We start from the raw sequence: 22,192 nt of genomic DNA, 5'->3' as shown, positions 1-22,192 counted from the left end.
AAATAGCAGTTTAAAAACTTGAAAAGACACTATATTTTTTATGAAACTTTTCTTGGAAACTTATATATAAGCCCAAAAATGCAACAATCAAATGTTCAAATGTTGTATTGGTCTTAAATTGTCGCTTGCCGTTTTAAATTATTGAGTATCATATTGTGCATCGCTTTAATTGTCGTATATCTACCTCTAAACAGCAGGCAATATTCAATACTTGTATGGCACTTACCATGCTCTCTACCATACATCTATATATAATTGAAATAATAACTTTAATTTGTTTTAATATGTCAAATCTGTGTTCCACATGTAAAGTGATATGGCAATGGTGGATTAAAAGAAATACCTTCTCCTTGTATTTGAGATCATCCACTAGCACAGAGTTGGTTTTGGCAGTACCTTCTATTCTGTTAAGACGGTCATTTTGTAACTGAAAACATCACACAAGAAAATTCCCTTATGCAATAGAATATTAAAATTTTGAAGTCATGTTGAAATCACCATACTTTTGAACGATTGTATTCTTACATACCTTCTTTTAAAGCTTTCCATTTTTGGAAAACAAATACCCATATGAAATCTGAATCTGGTGATTTTAATAATAAATCATAGATGAATTCCACACATTTTTTAATGAATATTTTATTAAAATTTATATTTAGAAATAAGTTGACAAAATCAATAATTTAAAAAAATCTGTCGAGCCATTTTACTTTTTTGTCTTTTATATGTTTTGACAATATCTTTTTACAAATGTTTTTATCTAACAGCTCTCTCATCAAACTATAGCAATTAAGATTCTATTAGTATTACAATAATAATTATTAATGAAGTGCACAAAAAGAAGACGATGTTCAATCACCAGCATACTTCTAAAGTTTCCTGAGCCTCCTTCAATTTGTGCACGAGGACAACGCGTCTGTTCTCGCTGTCGTCAAGATTGTCTTTCAGATGTCTAAGGGACAATTCAAAGGGTCGCGCCCTTAGGGAACTTGTCAGACCAGGGTCAAGTTCCTGTGAGGCGTTCAGGTGCAGACGCGACATAGAACGCGAGCGATTCATTCTCGGAGACAAGTTGTTGTAATCGTCTGACAAATACAGGCCCGACCTGCTTCGGGATCTCAACGTGGAACTGAAACAAATATGAGCAGGTCAGAAAAAAATGCCTAAAAAGAAGAATTGACACATAAAATACTACCAACTGACCGAAAGTGTATAAACTTCTCAAAATAGCAACAAGCAAGGGATAAATGAGATTTAAATATTAAATCTAGAAACAAAGATAATTAATATGATTATGCCTATTAAAAATTGCATTTGTCTTTTTTTTCAACCAAATGAAATGAATATTAAAATGAATATATTAAAATCGTAAAGAAATCAGATTACGCAATATTGCAAAAATTAACCCATATGTACAGAAATTGCTTACTTAATTTCCCTCATAATTCACTATAAGAAATAAACTATCAAGTGGTCAGTTAACGTAAACAATGCATTAAACAGATTAACCCTTTCTCGTTCAGAAGCACTGTGAAAATGGCAGTATGCGAACAACATAAAACCAGTAATTAGCAGTCTGTTAAGGTTTTATGATGTTTGATGTTCATCAGTATCAAAGCAGTGTTTTTTCTTTATGGCATTTTCGGGGCCAATATTCGGCCCCATTCCCCTTAAGAAAGAGTATATATTTTTTCCCAATTTTGTAGAAAAATCCCCTCCAGAAGTAAAAAAAATTTATTTATTTTTTTTTTTTTTTAAAGAACTGTCTTATAATAAATATATCTCAAGTTAATTTCATAAACAACTTACAAAATTTTATAAGTTTCTCCCAAATCAGTGGGCTTTTCACATTAATTGCATTTTTTTCCCAAAATGGCCAGGAAAAGGCCTGGTGAATCTATATTGTGTCAATATTTGTTGATAAAAACATTCAAATTTGGTCCGTTTAATTGATAAATAATGCTCAAATTTGCCATTTTATCGATTTAAAATATCCCAATTAGACTCAAAATGGCTAGAAAATCTGAGACTGTGCATGACGGCTGAACTGTCTGAAACTATGTTGAAAAAATCATGATATATATTTAAGAAAAAGGACAGAGACATTCAGCTGTGAATATTACATTCATACACAGCGTTTTTCCTCACCACTTTGGGACTGGTGCCGGTACCGGTGGAATTGGTAAATTAGCGTTGTTTTCATCAAAATGGAAATTTATTAATAAAGAATATACTAAACTTAAACAACTGTGTGATTTTATATTTTTCATTGAAGAATAATATATGGACAGAATAAAATACTTGCATTTGCAACCCAGTCAAATATGACATTTCTATTTGAATTCATACATGGAATTTAGAAATCAAAAGTAAACGCTGCTATTAGGCAATGATTAACACCTTTTATATCAGAATTGTATCTAATATCATGTTCAATAGACATTTAAAAACATCTGAACAATCAAGGATTGTGCATGTTATGTGACATCAATTGGCTTCAGACTGAGGTTCTGAATCAACACTCATGACCTCAAAAACTGTAGTGAGAACGGCTTCAGACCGAACTGGGTCAATAGACTCAACCATCGAAGCATCTGAACGACAACATATGCCTGACTCTCTGACAAGGGTGCGCTGCTTGCAACTTCGGGAATATCATTTAAAGTAATATCTAGTACTTGTGATGTTTGAGTACACGGATGTGAATCTGCACCTGTGAAGCCGTACCTAGTTTAAGGGCTGCACTTATCGACCGCCTTTTTTGTTTATTTTCTTGCATTAATACTTCGAATTATGCGACCCTATCATTGCTGGTAATTCGCGAAAATGTGTTGCGTTTTGATAAAGGTTCCCCATATCGATTACAGGAGTATTCAGACAACGGGAACCACTCAATATATCGTCGTTAACACTTGCTGCGGTTACTTCCCCTATTGGTTAGCAAGCACGGATTTATGTTTTACTCGATTTTCGCTGTAAAACACACAAGAGCTGTCAGAGGACAGCGCACTCGACTATTCGAGTGCTTTACAGTTTAACGTAAGCCATCATGGAGAGGGGTGTTTAATGTGGGTGTATGGTCATTTAATAGATGATCTTTCAAAAAAAAAGAAAAAAAAGATTTATTTTATTATTTGTTTTTTTTTTTTGGGGGGGGGGGGGAGATTCTGGGGTGGGGCATGGGGGATAGTTTGAGTTGAGTCCATTGTGGTATGTCAGGTAAGTGTTGTTTTGTCAAAGTATGAATCAAATCTGATCTTAAATAAAGAAGTTATGGCAATTTAAGCAAAATTTATTAATTTGACCTTGAGTCAAGGTCATTCAAAGGTCAAGGTCAAATTCAACTTGCCAGGTACAGTAATATCATGATAGTAAGAAAGTATTTGAAGTTTGAAAGCAATAGCCTTAATACTTAAGAAGTAAAGTGGATCTAAACACAAAATTTAACAAAATATTCAAAGTTACAAAGACAAAAAAGGGCCATAATTCTTACAAAATGCTTGATACAGTTGTCTGCTCTTGTTTATATGTTGGGGTCATGTTGGTAAAGAAGTATGCAAAATATAAAAGCAATTTCTCAAGGGACATAGAAAATATTTGAGGTGGTACGCAAACTTTAACATAGAAAATCTAAGTGAAAAAAGGGCCATAATTCTTACAAAATGCTTGATAGGGTTGTCTGCTCTTGTTTATAGGTTGGGGTCATGTTGGTAAGGAAGTATGCAAAATATAAAAGCAATATGTCAAGGGACATTGAAAATATTTGAGGTGGTACGCAAACTTTAACGTAGAGTTATCAATAATATGCATATTCTAAGTGGAACAAGGGACAAAATTGTCACAAAACCAGGTTTTCATTGTGAAAAAAAAATCTGATAAAGGGAGAAAACTCAAACTGAACTTTTGAAATGAACAAACAAAATTAACCCCCTTTGTAAGTTTGTTTTTAATAAAAATCTATTTTTAGTCGTGGCGACCTTGACATTGGAGATATTGACGTGATTCTTTCGTGCGACACACCGTCCCATGATGGTGAACAAATGTGCCAAATGATTTTAAAATCTGACAATGAACGACATAGTTATGGCCCGGACAAGCTTGTTCCGCCCGCCCGCTAGCCCGCCAGCCAGCCAGCCAGCCAGCCAGCCAGCCCACATTCGCCAATCTAATAACCAGTCTTTTCCTTCGGAAAACCTGATTAAAAATGGCCCTAATTCTTACAAAATGCTTGATACAGTTGTCTGCTCTTGTTTATAGGTTGGGGTCATGTTGGTTAAGAAGTATGCAAAATATGAAAGCAATATGTCAAGGGACATAGGAAATATTTGGGGTAGTACGCAAACTTTAACATTTGCACGTTCACGCGAACGCCGACGCCGGGGTGAGTAGGATAGCTCCACTATATATATTTCATAAATAATAGTCGAGCTAAAAAGTAAATATATCCAATTTCTTTTTCCTGCAAATTGGGAATTTTTTTATTTAAATTAGGAATTTTCATTTTGAAATTGGGAAAAATGGTTGTATAGGGAATGGTGCCAATTTACGGTACTAACTTTATATAGAGGAAAAACGTTGAATACATACATTTGTACATGTGTATTCATATAATAAATATCAATACATAATAAAAGAGTGAATTTTTACTTTTCCCCTTTTCCTAAAAAACAGTGCTTTCTCCCCTATGGACAGGCCCCGCAACCATTCCCCTAAAGGTGAAAAAAACACTGCTAAGGTTTCAAAATAAATCCTTCAAAACCTCCATCTATCAAGAAAGTTTTTTTTATTTAATTTGATTCTCTAAGGGACTATAAACGAGTCACAATGTGTATTAGGTAAAGGGTTAAATTCCCGGGCCTACTTGAAGCCGCTGTCATCATCAGGGAACAAGGAGAGCATGGAATCCTGCACATTGCCACCTCCTTTCAGAGAGTTCATGGACACACGCTCTGGACTGTAGAACATCTCTCCGTTCTCACGAGTGGGAACCTCATCAACGTAGCCAACTCCTCTCTGAAACAGGGGCAAACAAAACCATGACAACCATGAGAATCACCTGAAATAACTGCAAAATGTGAAAACTGAGGACTTCACAGTAGTGAAGACTATTGTCCCCCCCCCCCCCCTCTAATTAAACACCCTACCTGTATTGACAATAACAATTCCACATGCAAAACTCACATTATAACAAATAATGCAAGCCAGATTAGTGTTCGTACTTTGAAAACTGCAACAAGGGACAAAATTGTCACAAAACCAGGTTTTCATTGTGAAAAAAAAATCTGATAAAGGGAGAAAACTCAAACTGAACTTTTGAAATGACCAAAAAAAATTAACCCCCTTTGTAAGTTTTTTTTTTTTTTTAAATCTATTTTTAGTCGTGGCGACCTTGACATTGGAGATATTGACGTGATTCTTTCGTGGGACACACCGTCCCATGATGGTGAACAAATGTGCCAAATGATTTTAAAATCTCACAATGAATGACATAGTTATGGCCAGGACAAGCTCATTTATGGCCATTTTTGACCTTTGAACTCAAAGTGTGACCTTGACCTTGGAGATATCGACGTAATTATTTCGCGCGACACACCGTCCAATGATGGTGAACAAATGTGCCAAATGATTTTAAAATCTGACGATGAACGACATAGTTATGGCTCGGACAAGCTCATTTATGGCCATTTTTGACCTTTGAACTCAAAGTGTGACCTTGACCTTGGAGATATCGACGTAATTATTTCGCGCGACACACCGTCCAATGATGGTGAACAAATGTGCCAAATGATTTTAAAATCTGACAATGAACGACATAGTTATGGCCCGGACAAGCTTATTCCGCCAGCCCGCCAGCCCGCCAGCCAGCCAGCCCGCCAGCCAGCCAGCCCGCCCGCCCGCATTCGCCAATCTAATAACCAGTTTTTTCCTTCGGAAAACCTGGTTAATAAAAACAACCCCTAGATTGGAGCGAATTATGACTCCATGGGTATGATTTAAACAACCTTAGAAGAGCACAAAAATACAATGTCGCACAAGAAATATCAAACTCCTGTGAGTCTATATAAATTACATGATGCCAGGGCGTGGTTATTTCGACCCAATGCGCATTACTTGAAAACTAAGGAGTGGAATATTATACTAAGTTTCACACCAAATTTGAATCTCGTGACCCATTTACTTTCATAAAATGATATTTTGAAGTTCATCCATATTTACTAAGTTTTTTATAAATGTCTTGACCCCTGGGGCATGGAAACTTTAAGCAAAAAGGCACACTTGTCTGACTTAAATGCTATAAGATGTACATTCAATTTGAAACAATAATTCTCTATTGATTTAAGCATGTGAAAGACACTTAGTTTTTAGCCCTTCTAATTTTTCTTACAAAACAAATATTTAAATATTTATCTTCATGTTTGTTGAATATAAAACCTAATTCCTTTAACTATCAGAATATATACTGAACAAACAATTAAAACAAGATGTGTTTGTGAAACACAATGTCCCCCTATATGACGTTTGACCTTGAAGGATGACCTTGACCTTGTGAAGGATGACCTTGACCTTGACCTTTCACCACTCAAAATGTGCAGCTCCATGAGATACACATGCATGCCAAATATCAAGTTGCTATCTTCAATATTGCAAAAGTATTCATAAAATAAGCGATTTGGGCCACATATATTTGACCTCTGACCTTGAAGGATGATCTTGACCTTGACCTTTCACCACTCAAAATGTGCAGCTCCATGAGATGCACATGCATGCCAAATATCAAGTTGCTATCTTCAATATTGCAAAAGTATTTATAAAATAAGCGATTTGGGCCACATATATTTGACCTCTGACCTTGAAGGATGACCTTGACCTTTCACCACTCAAAATGTGCAGCTCCATGAGATACACATGCATGCCAAATATCAAGTTGCTATCTTCAATATTGCAAAAGTAATCATAAAATGAGCGATTTTGGCCACATATATTTGACCTCTGACCTTGAAGGATGACCTTGACCTTGACCTTTCACCACTCAAAATGTGCAGCTTCATGAGATACACATGCATGCCAAATATGAAGTTGCTATCTTCAATATAGCAAAAGTTATTGCAAAATGTTAAAGTTGGCGCAAACAAACCAACAGACCAACAGACCAACAGACAGGGCAAAAACAATATGTCCCCCACTACTATAGTGGGGGACATATAAAAAACACAAATTTAAAAGCCAAGTGCAGCAATTGTTTTCCTTCTTCAGGTTGCAAGATCACATGACTTTCACAAATGAATGTTAATGGATGTAAATGCACCAGGAAGTGGTGCTTTTTTAAAATGAATTTTTAAAACAATTTTTCTGAACAATTTCAACTAGTGCATAAAAGACCGTTTTTTATACGGGCTATGGCATTGTGAAAAACATCAGAATGACTTAATTTAATAAGCCTGTGTTCTAAGGCAAAAATTCTATGTGTACAGCATTCATCTACAAAATTATGCTGCACACAATGTGAAATTTTGGCACCAATTTCAGGCGTATTTAATAATGTATTCTAAAATCTTAAGATACTGGCATATACTGCACAAAAAACTGTCTTTTATGCACTTAAGATTTTTGCAAACATTTTTCAATAGCTTGAGATATTTGGAAAAATAAAGTTCTTAATGTTGTGCTTTTATTTTGTCCAGCCTGTGTGTAAACCTCTGCAAACTCCGTTGATTCTGCACCCTGTCTTCATAAAGTACCCATAAGAGGAACTTCCCAAATATGAGGAAAAACTAAAAATTCCCAAAAGCTGTCCAAAAAATTCCAAAATGGAAGGAAATTTCATCAATTTCGTTCCAAAAGTGCATTATCTGCAAGTTAACAAATAAAATGCATATAAATAAATATTTGTATTGGTTTGAGCAATTTATACCAAGCAATTAAAAATACCTTAAGTTCCCAATCTGAAGATTTCACTATGACAATTTTCCCAATTTGAGGGTTTTTCGTGCTAATTTTTTCCCAATTAGTATGCTACTGGTACATTTCACAATTGGGCAACAAAAATTGTTGAAGTGGGTTGTTTTCTTTTTCACATTACTTAAAGTAAATATCAAAATAAAACATGGAAAATTGTTTACGTATCTCACTGATTTATTTCTAAAATTCAACTTGAACTTACAACAGGTAGATCACAAATACGGTATCCAACCTTCAATTATCACTTAACAACCTAAACCTGTGGTGATGATTTCAATTTTAAACATTTCAGGATCAATACTTAAATATGTTTGCAAGTTTCGTAATTGGTTAAGCACTTTATCTACCCTATTGATCACAATAAGCAAACTTTTATCAATCACACACAATAAATGGTGCTTTCATTTGACCAAAATAAACACAAAATAATCATGAAGGTAAATATTCTGTTTCACAAGAAAATTGTATGGATTCCAAACGCTGAATGATAAACACTTTTCAAATTGAAATGTCCATAGTTTGCCTTTAGAATTCCTGCATTGAAGTTCAAATTAGAGCAGTGGAATTCAGGCCTTGTAGTCAGAAATAAATTGTCAATGATCTATAAAAATTAATGGTATAAGTTTTTTGGGAATGAAGATGTCTAGGGTTTAGAATTTCAAAGCTTTTCAAAGCAAACATTAGCAATATACATTTGGCGAAAAAATGGGTACAAACACCATTAAACTGGTATAAAATAAATAAAATTGTAAAAAAAGTCCAATAAAGCCTTTTTAAAGCTAAATCTGCTCCACCAGCCACGATAATTTCAAAAGAGCAGATAAAATAGTTTAATAAGGTATTGAGATAAATGTTTCATATTGATAAGGCCAAAGATGTGACTTGCTGGAGTAGTCACATGCTTTTTCTTAAGCCATTTGAGGATAACTTCCCTGTCTCTAAGCACAACTTTAAAAAAATCTGTCAAGACAATAATTATGCAGACTTAAAAAAATGTGACTTCTAGACTGTCCACAATCTTTTATTCAACTTGACCCAATGACCTAGTTCTTACCCTATTTCTTACCTCACATTACCCTTTTTCATGTACGCCTAAGATATCATTAGGACAATGTTTCTGATCAAGTTTTATAAAAGTTTAAACTATAGTTTACCTCTAGATGTTAACTAGAGCTTTGTCACAGACGTGACGAATACCCCCACATGCCGCATTGACACATAATATTTTGCATGTCGTCTTCACAAAAAACAGCGGACACCATGCTCAATTTTTAAAACGCACTAAGTGACTCCTTGACCTAGTTTTTGACCCAGAAAGGCCCATGTTCTAACTTGGCCTTAAGATCATCTCCATAAAACTTCTGACCAAGTTTGGTGAAGATCGGATGTAAACTACTTGAATTCAAGAGCAGACACCATGCTAAATGTTAAAAAACGCACTAAGTGACCCCGTGACCTAATTTTAGGCCCGGAATGGCCCATGTTCAAACTTGTCCTAGAGATCATTTAGATAAAACTTGTGACCAAGTTTGGTGATGATTGGACAACATGGTGAGGTTTAAAACGCACTAAGATACCCCGTGACCTAGTTTTTGACTCGGCATGACCCATATTCAAACTTGACCTAGACATCATCTAGATACAACTTCTGACCAAGTTTGGTGAAGATTGGATGAAAACTACTTGAATTAGAGAGCGGACAACATTGTGATGTTTAAACCGCACTAAGTGACCCTGTGACCTTGTTTTTGACCCGGCATGACCAATATTCAAACTTGCCCTTGACATTATCAAGATACAACTTCTGACCAATTTTGGTGAAGATTGGATAAAAACTACTTGAATTAGAGAGCGGACAACATGGTGAGGTTTTGTACACACTAAGTGACCCCTGTGACCTAGTTTTTGACCCGGCATGGCCCATGTTCGAACTTGACCTACACATCGTCTGGTTACAACTTCTGACCAAGTGTGGTGAAGATCGGATTTAATTTACTTGAAATAGAGAGCGGACACCATGCTCAATGTGTAAAACGTACTAAGTGACCCTGTGACCTAGTTTTTGATCTGGCATGGCCCATGTTCGAACTTGACCTTCAGATCATCTAGATAAAACTTCTGACCAAGTTTGGTGAAGATCGCATGAAAACTACTTGAATTAGAGAGCGGACAACATGCTGAATGTTTAAAACGCACTAAGTGACCCCATGACCTAGTTTTTGACAATCCAAGGCCCATGTTTGAAATCTGCCTTATGATCGTCTAGATACAACTTCTGACCAAGTTTGGTGAAGATCGGATGAAAACTTACTTGAATTAGAGAGCGGACAACATGCTGAATGTTAAAAACGCAAGTGACCCGGTGACCTAGTTTTTGACCCGGCAAAGCCCATGTTCGAACTTGGCCTAGACATCATGTAGATACAACTTCTTACCAAGTTTGGTGAAGATCGGATAAAAACTACTTGAATTAGAGAGCGGACACTTAATACGGACCGAAAGACAGACCGACAAGTTCACTCCTATATACCCCCCTAAACTTTGTTTGTGGGGGTATTATAATTAACAACTAGTCAACTACCATCATACGTCTACCCGCTCAAACGTTGAAGGTATAAAAAATGGTTTGAAAATATTGGACATTTTGTGTATGTGCACTTCATAAGTCGGGTTAAAATTACAAAACAAATGGAAAGTCAGCGTCAGTAAAATTGCGACCCAATCAAATTTATTATCGGATTTTGTGATGCAACTATATTGTTTAACATTTTAATTATATTGAACAAACCCACTATTATAGTAGTTACAACCTTGCAATTGATAATAAGTAATAATCAAACATAAATACTGTGGCATTATTAACGATAAATGTGTTCAGGAATTTCATAAACACACGCGTACCCCATTGTAAGGAACTGTACAGGAAGTTTGTCAATCGGAAATAATCTGTATTTCTCACAAAATCCTAGATAAATGTATTTGTCGTTTCAATGCTTTTGCCGAGTAATTACGTCAAATCGGTACTACGCTTGCGTAAAACACTTGCTCAATTATCTGTTAAACCCCACCACTGTTCTTTGCAACAGATTCAAAAGGCGGAGCTATGCACGTGCTGTTACTTAATGACGATTGTCATTGAGGTAACAAACAAACAATTGGTTCAGTTTTCATTACAACAACAACTTTTACAACCATTTCAGCGACGACGCTGGGATGGATCACCGCGATTTTTTTTTAATTTTCATGAACAATCTCATAGGTCGAGACTATAATTTTAATAAATTTTTGGAGGGAAAAAATCACGACTGCATTTCAACAGTAGCTATGGATTACATAAGGCAACCATAAAACCTCAACCTTAGCACAACAGGTATGCTTAAATTACAAATTTCAAAAATTAAAAAAAATATATGATTATTATCAGCTCTGAAAATCGTACCTTATCACGTATATTGCTCCATAGATTTATGCTGGTGCAAAATTTCAAGTTTTTTACAGATTATTATATCCTGTTAGACATATCAGATATTAATCAGAGTCTAGAGTTCAATAGGGACGTGTCATAATCAGATATCAAAACTTTTGCCAACTTTAACGCGCTCATTTAACAGAATGATTGATTACACCAACTTTTGTAAGTTTAAATCCCCAGATTAATAATAGGAAAAATTATGCCATGTCTGAAAAGAGCATTCAGTTATATCTAAACTCTGGTTAACCTATTTCTCAATTCATATAACAACTATTAAATGCAAGCATAAAATGCAAAGTTGATAAATTACGCTATAACTTTTTTGCATTCCTTGTTCAGTGGGGGTAATATTTTTATTGAATGTGGGGACAAACTGTGATTTGAAATTGAAATCTTAATTACTACATTAACAGAGACATTTTGTCATATTTAGCGGATAGTGCTTAATGATTATAACTTATCAGTAACGTAACATTTTAAATGTTTACCATTTTGACCACTTTACATAAATATATCTATTTAAATGATTCTATTCTTCCAATTTTAAATGATTCTATTCTTCCAATTCAAATTACTCCAAAGAATTATTCAATCAGTCTTTCCAAAACCATTGCACTATTCATGCAAACAAATCCCAATTCTGAATTTGACGGGAACCAGGCTGTGCGGTTAGTCACGTTTATTTTGGCTTCTTTTTTTTACAGTATTTTTACATTTAGATTTAGTAAACAAACGTAGTTTTTTAATATAAAAGGTATCTATTAACATATAAAGTTGTTTTGAATAAAACAAAAAATTAACTTGACTGAAATATATAGCCAGCAGTTTTCATTTTCGAATTTTATATTGGACAGTTCCCTGTGAAATCAATGTCGATAGTAGCCATTGTTTATTGTTTACACTCGATGAACACATACGATCACATTTAAACTTCGATAAATCGTGTAGTAGCATTGAGATAATTGCCTGTGCACGAAGTCATTTATGCGTATAACGGATGTTTAAATCATTTCGAGGGATTATCTTGCGGGGAGTTTTTGTTTTCTTAGGGCTTATTCTTACCGGTTGATTGGTTAATTTCCACTATGTTCATTCATTAGTTCAGTTATAGTTATAGTTCGATAATTTAATCTTTTAGTTATATATTTGTGCTTTTATTTTCGTTTATGTACAAACTGAACTCACGAATGCGCACGTATCAAAAACGTATCAAAAAAGCGCTCAAATAAAAAATAAAAAGATTTACAACAAATAAGAGCCAAAATGCACCAGACGAACTTGTAAATTATTGTTATCTTTTGTCACATCTGATAACACATTTAAGTTCGTTTATGAATATTTCTTCTATACATTGTGGCTTAGATAAGTTTGATCGCTTTGTTAAGTCCATAGCTTTTAGCATTTTCAGCCACAAAAATGAACTCCAAATCAAACGGCGCAACCGATGCGCATGAAAACTCGTGCACCCCATCGAACAAAAGAAACTCTAAACGTGGTACAAAACGCGCCAAAACTCGCACATCCGGGTCAGAGTCTTCAGTTGAGGGTGACCTTTCATACCTCGACCTAGATACTGGGCGAATACTTTCTGCTGCACGTGAAAATGATACGGTTACTCTCACTTGCTCAGAATTTGATACCCTGATGAACAAATTTGACATGCTGCAAACAAATCTCGAAAAAATTGTCAACATTGAAAAATGCATCAGCAAACTGCATAAACTTGACAAACTCGATGCCATCGAAATCTCAATCAAAGATATTGAAGTAAAACTGTACGACATGGATCACAGATTGACTAGCGTTGAAAAAAATACAAATGCTCTTGAAAGTACTGCTCAGTTCCTCAGTGACGAGTATGATACGGTGAAGAAAAATCAATCTGAACAGAACAAACAACTAGCAGAACACTCTAAAACTATCCATGATTTGTCTACCAAAAACCAATGCTTAAAGGAATCTCTAATGGACATCCAATCTCAGTACTGCCAAATAAAAACCCAGCTCCTTGACAGTAAATGCAGAGAAATGCGGGACAATTTAGTGTTTACAAATATTGACGAGATTTTAAACACAAATGCATATGGAAAACCGTATGAAAACACTGAAAACGAATTGTCTGAATTCTCTGCACGTTTGCATCTGACTGACATTAAATTTGAACGTGTCCACCGTGTGCCAACCAATGCTGATACATCATGGAAATTTCCCAGACCCATTATTGCAAAATTCTCATATTTTAAAGATAGGGAAACTGGACATTTACTGCGTGGAACAAAATTTGGCATAAATGAACAATTCCCGGAAGAAATCAAACACAAAAGACCTGAACTTTATCCTCTCGTCAAATATTTCCGGGATCTGAAGAAACGGGTGGTTCTAGTGCCTGACCGATTGTTCGTTGATGGCAAGGAAATCAAAGCCGATGATGTCGTGATTCCTCATGAACCTATGCGCTCGCAACAAAACATCTCGCTTGGACCGCACAGGACTCCACAGCAGAGCGGAAACCGCCCAACCTTTCACATCCCAAGTCAATCAAGCAATCAAATCGATTCCACTAAATTGTAGGGAAGCGATGGTGGTCTTTCAGTTTCATGTTTAAATGTGTGCGGACTCAGATCAAAACTTTACATACCAGAATTTATTGAAAACATCAACAAATTTGATATTTTCTCCTGCTTTGAAACCTTCTGTGACAATAATGATGTCATCAATGTAAACAATTACTCATGTTTTCTTAAAAAACAGATCACAAAACGATCGTAAACGATCTGGAGGAATCGCTACATTTATAAAGGATACAATATTGGAACATTTTGAAGAGATTCATACTGAATGTGAATATGTACAATGGTTTAAACTACCGAAAAAAGCAACTGTTCTAGATGAGGATGTTATATTTGGTGCTATTTACATGCCACCAGAAAATTCTAAATATTGTGACAAACGCTTATGTGAAATTTTTATGCCGAAATTGATAGCATAATACACAAAAGAAATATGTCATTCTTTTTGGAGATTTTAATGCTAGAACTTCAACACTTGCAGATATATCTGGTGTTGATAATTATATTTTTGACATAGTTGATACTGATGCTAGCGATATTTTTGAGAGTAATATTTATGATAAACTGCTTAAGTGTAATATGTCAATTACTCGTTGTTCAAAAGATAAAACCATTAATCATAGTTGTAGAATACAAAATGATTTTTGTAGAGCAAACGAGTGTATTATATTAAACGGTAGAGCTTTTTCAGATAAAGAAGGACATTTCACATGTGACGATGTTTCCACTGTTGATCATGTTGTGATGTCTTATGGAGCCCTCCCTTTATTTGCAGACTTTTTTGTTGAGAATTTTTGCCCATTACTGTCAGATGTTCATCGCAGCTTGGTCTTTAGACTGTGTTTTGAATTATCAAATTTAGATAAACAATCTTGTTCGAAGGAAAAAATTTGTAAATGGAATGAAGCTAAATCAACAGATTTTGTTAAAAACATTGATATGACGGTAATTGATGAAGCGCTGCATAATTTAACAGATGAACATTTTTCGATAAACCAGCAAAGTATGAATAAAGTGTTGAATTTGGTTGAAAATACCTTTAAGTTGATTCTGCTAAAAAAAACTTTTGGAATTATTCGAAACAAATCTAGTACAAGAAAGGCAGTTAAAGCTATAAAAACCAATAAATGATGAATGTAAAGCAGCTAGAAATAAATACCATTTTAGTAAACGTAAATATAGCTGGGTTAAAAATGATACAAAGTTGGACATGCGTTCTGCCTCAAAATCGTACAAACGTACTATAAGAAAGACTGTTCAAAATTATAACAAGATATAAGAAAGCATATAACACAAATGAAAAGTAAATCTCCAAAAGCATTTTGGACTTATATAAACAGTTTAAATAAACAAAAAAAGCAAAACAACGTAAACTTGTCACTATTTTATGAGTATTTTAAAGAATCTAACTTATGTGACGATATCAGTAACGAAAACGAGGAAGTAAATGTAAATTTCCCAAACGTAGTTATTGATCATGATCTAAATGAAAATATATCCGCTGAGGAGATTCTCAATGCAGTTAAAAGATTGAAATCTGGAAAAGCTACTGGTCTTGACAATGTATGTAATGAATATATAAAGGCCTCTTGTGATAAACTTATGCCTTTTTACCAAAAATTATTTAAAACGGTATTTTTTAGCATATTTATTCCTGAATCATGGCTTATTGGTTGTATAGTACCAATTTATAAAAACAAAGGAGATACTGCAGATCCTCAAAACTATAGGCCTATAACACTTACTAAGTTGCTTAGGTAAATTATTTACAGCTGTGTTAAATAATAGACTTACGAAATACTTAGAAGACAAGATGCGTTTGTGAAACACAATGTCCCCCTATATGACGTTTGACTTTGAAGGATGACCTTGACCTTGTGAAGGATGACCTTGACCTTTCACCACTCAAAATGTGCAGCTCCATGAGATACACATGCATGCCAAATATCAAGTTGCTATATTCAATATTACAAAAGTATTCATAAAATAAGCGATTTGGGCCACATATATTTGACATCTGACCTTGAAGGATGACCTTGACCTTGACCTTTCACCACTCAAAATGTGCAGCTCCATGAGATGCACATGCATGCCAAATATCAAGTTGCTATCTTCAATATTGCAAAAGTATTTATAAAATAAGCGATTTGGGCCACATATATTTGACCTCTGACCTTGAAGGATGACCTTGACCTTGACCTTTCACAACTCAAAATGTGCAGCTCCATGAGATACACATGCATGCCAAATATCAAGTTGCTATCTTCAATATTGCAAAAGTATTCATAAAATGAGCGATTTTGGCCATATATATTTGACCTCTGGCCTTGAAGGATGACCTTGACCTTGACCTTTCACCACTCAAAATGTGCAGCTCCATGAGATACACATGCATGCCAAATATGAAGTTGCTATCTTCAATATAGCAAAAGTTATTGCAAAATGTTAAAGTTGGCGCAAACAGACCAACAGACAGACCAACAGACAGACAGGGCAAAAACAATATGTCCCCCACTACTATAGTGGGGGACATAAAAATAATTTGTTAAACGAAAATCAGGCTGGTTTTAGAAAGGGCCATTCAACGATGGATCATATTTTTGTTTTGCATGCTCTGGCTGAAATTTGTAAACGTAAAAAGAAAAAGTTGTTTTGCTGTTTTGTTGATTTTCAGAAGGCTTTTGATTCAGTCTGGAGGGTCGGACTGTGCAGAAAAATATTAAGTTATAATATTGACGGTAGCTTGTTAAATATTCTTAAAAATATGTATAACGGTATAAAATCTTGCATTTTTGTAAACAATACATATTCAGAATATTTTCCATGTGCAAGAGATGTACGTCAAGGTGAAAATCTTTCACCTGCCCTATTTTTTCTTTACTTAAATGATGTAGAAAATTACTTACTTTCTAATAACAATGTCAGTGTTGATATATCTGATCAAAATTAAGATATGTATCTTAGATTAGCTGTAATTTGTATGCTAACGATGCTGTATTATTTGCCAATGAAGAAGATGAATTAAATTCAGTACTAAACACATTTTATCAATATTGCTGCAACTGGAAACTTGAGAGAAATTTTGAAAAAACTAAGATTATGGTTTTTGGTGATAAATTTAAAAGAAATAGATTTTTCTCAGCCAATGGAAAGCAAATAGAAGTTGTTGACTCTTTTAAATATTTAGGAATAATTTTCTCTAAAAAAAGACAATTTGCTTCTGCAAAGAAACATCTGTGTCAGCAAGCAAAAAAGGCAATGTTAAGTTTGAAGAGGAAAATAAGAAATCTTGATTTATTAATTGATTGTCAGATTAAATTGTTTGAAGCAACTATTATACCTATTTTAACGTAGGGCTGTGAAGTATGGGGAAATGTTGATGTAAATTTACTAGAAAAAGTCCATACTGATTATTTGAAATACATATTAAATGTCAAAACTTCCACTCCGCATATTTTGTGGTATGGTGATCTTGGTAGATTTCCGATTGTAACGGAGGTTAAAAAACAAGTAATTGGTTTCTGGTATAATATTAATGTTGATCCTAACAAATTCTCTTCACTGTTGTATAAATTTATGCATTCTGATTATGTTAATAGGCACTCAGAATACATGTGGTTAGATTTTGTTAAATCAATCCTGGATGAATGCGGTTTTAGTTATATCTGGTTAAATCAAATCTTTGATGGTTCCAAAGAGGTCCTGCTACGTCTTGTTGAACAGGCTTTGAAAGACCAATATAGACGGTCGTGGCACTCTCAAGTTTACAATTCGTCTAAGGCTTTAAATTATCGTATATATAAAAATGAACACAAATATGAAACCTTTTTAGATACCTTTCCTTGTTTCTATAGACAGCATTTTGTCAATTTTAGAATAGAAACTGTGTAAAATTTGACTTACTTATGAATGAGCAAAATGAAACTGTTCTTTGCAATCTTGCAAAATTTATTACAATTATCTTAAAACGTGTCAAAAATAGCCACCTGGCAAACACCTAATAAAACAAAAATCACTAAGGCCATCCTTAAAAATTATTTTGTTTGGCATAACCCGACCGACCCACTAAAATCGGCCCCACTGAAATTTTTTTTGTCACTTTCCAAGAAAAATTTTTTTTGCTCGCCGAAAATTCTTTCCACTTAATTTTGCCTTTCCGCTTTTTATCCTTTCCGGTTATTTGCTTCATTTAATTGAATGCTCTTTCAAGGATATCTCGAATAGCAATGAACAAAACGCGTACCGGTATTTATTTGAGTTGCCTATTTATTTGACATAGGCATATGCGATTAATTAGACTTTAAATACAATTAAACCGCTCCTGTTTTTCTCTTATCCCTTTAATTAAAATACGCTGCTGTCGTTCAGGATAGTTTGGGAGTAAAAAAACAAATTGATTAATTATCACCGTTCAATTTAATTCGGCAATCGGCAGAGATGTTTAATATTATCGCCAAATAACTAATTATTTAATTATCACTCTTCAATTCAGATCAGTAAATATTAGGAAGAAAGATGAAAAGTGGTCAGCTTAGAAATATTTATTGACGGGTATTGTCACGTTTTGTTTCATTTGTTTATCTCTAGCGACCGGCCGCTATTTGAAGGCAGGCTGCGATATTAAATGTGTATTCAAATTATACAACATCTGCGCATAAATGACCCAATATTATCCGATTGCTCAACCCTTTCTCATGTTTCATTCGACAACGTCATGTCATGTGAAAGCGAGCTCAATGTTGATTGGCCAGCTACCATGTGCACTTCAATAAAAAATAAGGTCAGATCAAGCGATGTCTAATCGATTACAGACCGGGTTTTGTAAATTGTTCAAATTGCGAATACTTTCATTGAAACAAAGATACAAATGAAGAAAACCAGTCCGGATTAAAATGGCGGATGTTTTCAACGAAATTTTACTAGATTTTCGAATTATCGCAATTTAGATTTTTCTTGAGTCAAATTCTCAATATTTTTTCAAATGGCGCAGATGGCTCAAATGGCAAATGACAGCACGAGCATTGCGAACGTGTTATTATCGGAATAAATGCTCTCTATTACAGGGCTCGCGCTGTCATTTGCCATTTGCGAAAGTATAGCGAATTTGGCTCAAGAAAAATATAATTTGCAAATATGCTACGATCTCGTTAAATTTCATTGAAAACATCCGCCATTTTAATCCGGATTGTTTTTTTTTTGTTTTTTTTCTCTTTGTTTACGTGAACGTCTTGAAGCGCATATGGTAGCTGGCCAATCAACATTGAGTTTGCTATGGGGTAATATTGGGTAATTCATGCGCAGATAATGGAATACACAGTTGAAATTGTCATCTGCCTGCAATATTATGACCGATGGCAAAAGTTGTATAAAAAATAAGCAAATGAAAATAAGCGTAACACTCAAATTATTTTTAAGCTGATCACTAACTTTCTACCGTCTATCGATCTGAATTAAAGGATGATAATTAAATAATTAGTTACATGTCGAAGATGTAACACCTTTCTGTTCTTGATTAAAATTAAAATGTTATAATTACTTTGTTGTTTTTTACTCACAAACTATGCTATTGTAAAGTAATATGTCAACCAAATAGTATATTAATTACGTATTTGCTAGGTTACTTGTTTTCATTTTCTGTAGTCAAACGATATGCACATTTTCATGTGCAAAATGCGTACAATTTTTCGGACTCTCATTTTCGGATAAAGTATTTTTTGTTGATTATATAATATTTTTGATGTTCTTTAAACAAAAAAAAGACTTAGGAATACATGTGGGGTGATACGGACGGTGCAGAAAAATATTTACCAATTTCCTTTCATGAGGCAGAAGACTTGGAGCTTTATTTGATAATTACCTTTCAGTTTGGTATATGTCTAAGTTCAATTTCAGAAAAAAAAAACTAAAAAAATTAAAATCCCTACCTACCTACCCACCCAAATTTACCTGGGTCGGGTTATGACAAACAAACAATTTTTTAAGGATGGCCCAAAATTGCATATATTATGTATTACCACCATGTTTTTGTACCTGTTTATTTGTTCAAGTTGTCACATATGTTTGCACTTTCTCAAACATGGCATGACCCACAGCCTGGGCATTTATATGTATATATATTTGTAAACTCATATCACATATGTATGTGCTGAGTACTAATAAACTGTTGAAACTGTTGCAATTGCATGTTTTCCAAAATGTTATGAATTTCATTTAAGGAAACAAAATTAGATTTAATTAATGATACTATTGTAAAACACTTCATTCATTTTATTTCAAATTCTCATTGGCACTCATATTTTGGTCTAGATTGAGGAAATACAATCTCAATGTTCAAATCATATATACCAACTTGAGAAAAAACAAGTACTGTTTCTACCTAGAAAGGTAGTACCTGAGAATCAAGAGGACAAAGGTTTTGTTTCAATCAAACTAAAATAAATTGGTTGAAACTAAACTAAGACAACAGATCAAAACTGCAGCAATAAATGTACATGTATGTCAAGGCATATCCTCACCTTCAATCTTGACATGTCCAATCTTAAAGAATAACCAAACAATAAAGTTAATACAACATCAGTTGTATTAGTCTATTCACAGGTAACATATACATACAAAAACAAGACACGGCCAGTTCCACATTTTAAAGTTCATTCACAAAGTTAAAACATGGACATGTTATTGACAATATAAACATGAGCATTCTTCAAGTCCCCTTTGGCTCAACATACCGATATTTATTAAACAAATATTTCAGCACCATTTTAACTCCACAATCCATTATCCAATCAATATATTGTTCAATAAACTCAGAGTGTAAACACTATGTTTGTAACAAGTCATTGTTCTTGCCTATTATAACCTTTACAGTCAGCGAATAGATTAAGTTATCAAGCAGTAGTAAAATATTTGCTTACTTAATTAGTCGCAAAGAGCAAAATGGAACCCAATAGCAAAATTACTCGCACAAAAAATGTCTGTCTGCAAGACTGTCTAAGAAGATGAAGAAAAGAAATGGTTTGGTGTTGTCCATGTAATCCATCTACAAACGTATCAAGACAGTATAATATTGCTGGTTTTATGATACATAAATAAACTTAGTATTTAAGTTTTTTTAATTGGCAGACCCAATACTTAACATATGGGAGTATAAAATGTCACACAATTAAAAAACGAGTCACTGTGACCTTGACCTTTGACCTAGTGACCTCAAAATAAATAGGGGTCATCTGCCAGTCATGATCAATGTACCTATGAAGTTTCATGTTCCTAGGCTAAGTGTTCTTGAGTTATCATCCGGAAACCATCAGGTGGACTGATGGACCGACCAACCTACCAACATGTGCAAAACAATATACCCCCTCTTCTTCGAAAGGGGGCATAAAAATCTTGTATCATCTAAATGTAATTGTTTACGTTTGTTTCCACATTATCACTGATTTATTATTGAAAAAGGAACTAGAGAATTGAAAAATATGTATAAAAAAAAAACTTAAAAGTTATTGGGTACATGAAGTACAGAAGAAGATTTCACATCTTATATTAAATTTATTTATAAAAATTACCAATATGTTTTAGAAAGTTACTATTTTAAAACAAAGAACAGAAAATGAATAACATTAACAAGTTGATTAGTATGTTTTACTGCAATTAAATATCTTCTAAATGGACAACATTAGAAAAGCAACATGTTTTTTTGCACACAAATCATGAATTTTGCATACTATTCCCCTGTGTCTTAACAAACATATTCCACATTTATAAATATCCTTTATTCAGTTAAAAAACCAACATTTAAGTCACTATTTACAAGAACAAAAGAACGGTTATGACTTAACACAGAACATGATTCACTTACCCGATCAAAAAAGTGGTGATACATTCTGCAACTAAGACACAAACACACTATGTTAAGCGCAAGGTTATATCTCCATAAAGTTTGTTTGTGTGTTCTTCAAGAAAATAAATGTTCCAAATAACATCAGCAATAGACACTGATTGTCTAAAGATAGCATCAAATAAGACACATATTTACTGATTTCAGCACTTTGTAAACCCTATCAACACTTTATGACATAGCGTAAGGAAAGAATTTCATTCCAGGCCGATTGACTCCTGATATCAAATAAATCAACAGATATATTAAACTGCGTACCTTATTTATTCAATGACCGAAATTACCCTACTTAGTGTA

At 34.1% G+C, this 22,192-nt stretch overlaps 1 protein-coding gene across 1 annotated transcript in view; it reads right to left on the bottom strand.

Moving 5' to 3' along the window:
• LOC127880289 (girdin-like) overlaps positions 1 to 22,192 on the bottom strand; it is a 163,806-nt gene extending 141,614 nt beyond the window's left edge. The window contains exons 1-4 of the mRNA XM_052427637.1: positions 21,857 to 22,192; positions 4,862 to 5,013; positions 868 to 1,129; positions 344 to 427 (exon numbers count right to left, since the gene is read on the bottom strand). Coding sequence (XP_052283597.1) covers positions 344 to 427; positions 868 to 1,129; positions 4,862 to 5,013; positions 21,857 to 21,880 — 522 coding nt within the window. The 5' untranslated portion in view covers positions 21,881 to 22,192. The remainder of the gene's footprint in view (positions 1 to 343; positions 428 to 867; positions 1,130 to 4,861; positions 5,014 to 21,856) is intronic.

Source organism: Dreissena polymorpha, chromosome 4 (assembly GCF_020536995.1).
Source record: "Dreissena polymorpha isolate Duluth1 chromosome 4, UMN_Dpol_1.0, whole genome shotgun sequence".
NCBI lineage: Eukaryota > Metazoa > Mollusca > Bivalvia > Myida > Dreissenidae > Dreissena > Dreissena polymorpha.
Note: the sequence above shows the minus strand (reverse complement) of the source record. Positions and strands in the feature narration are given on the sequence as shown.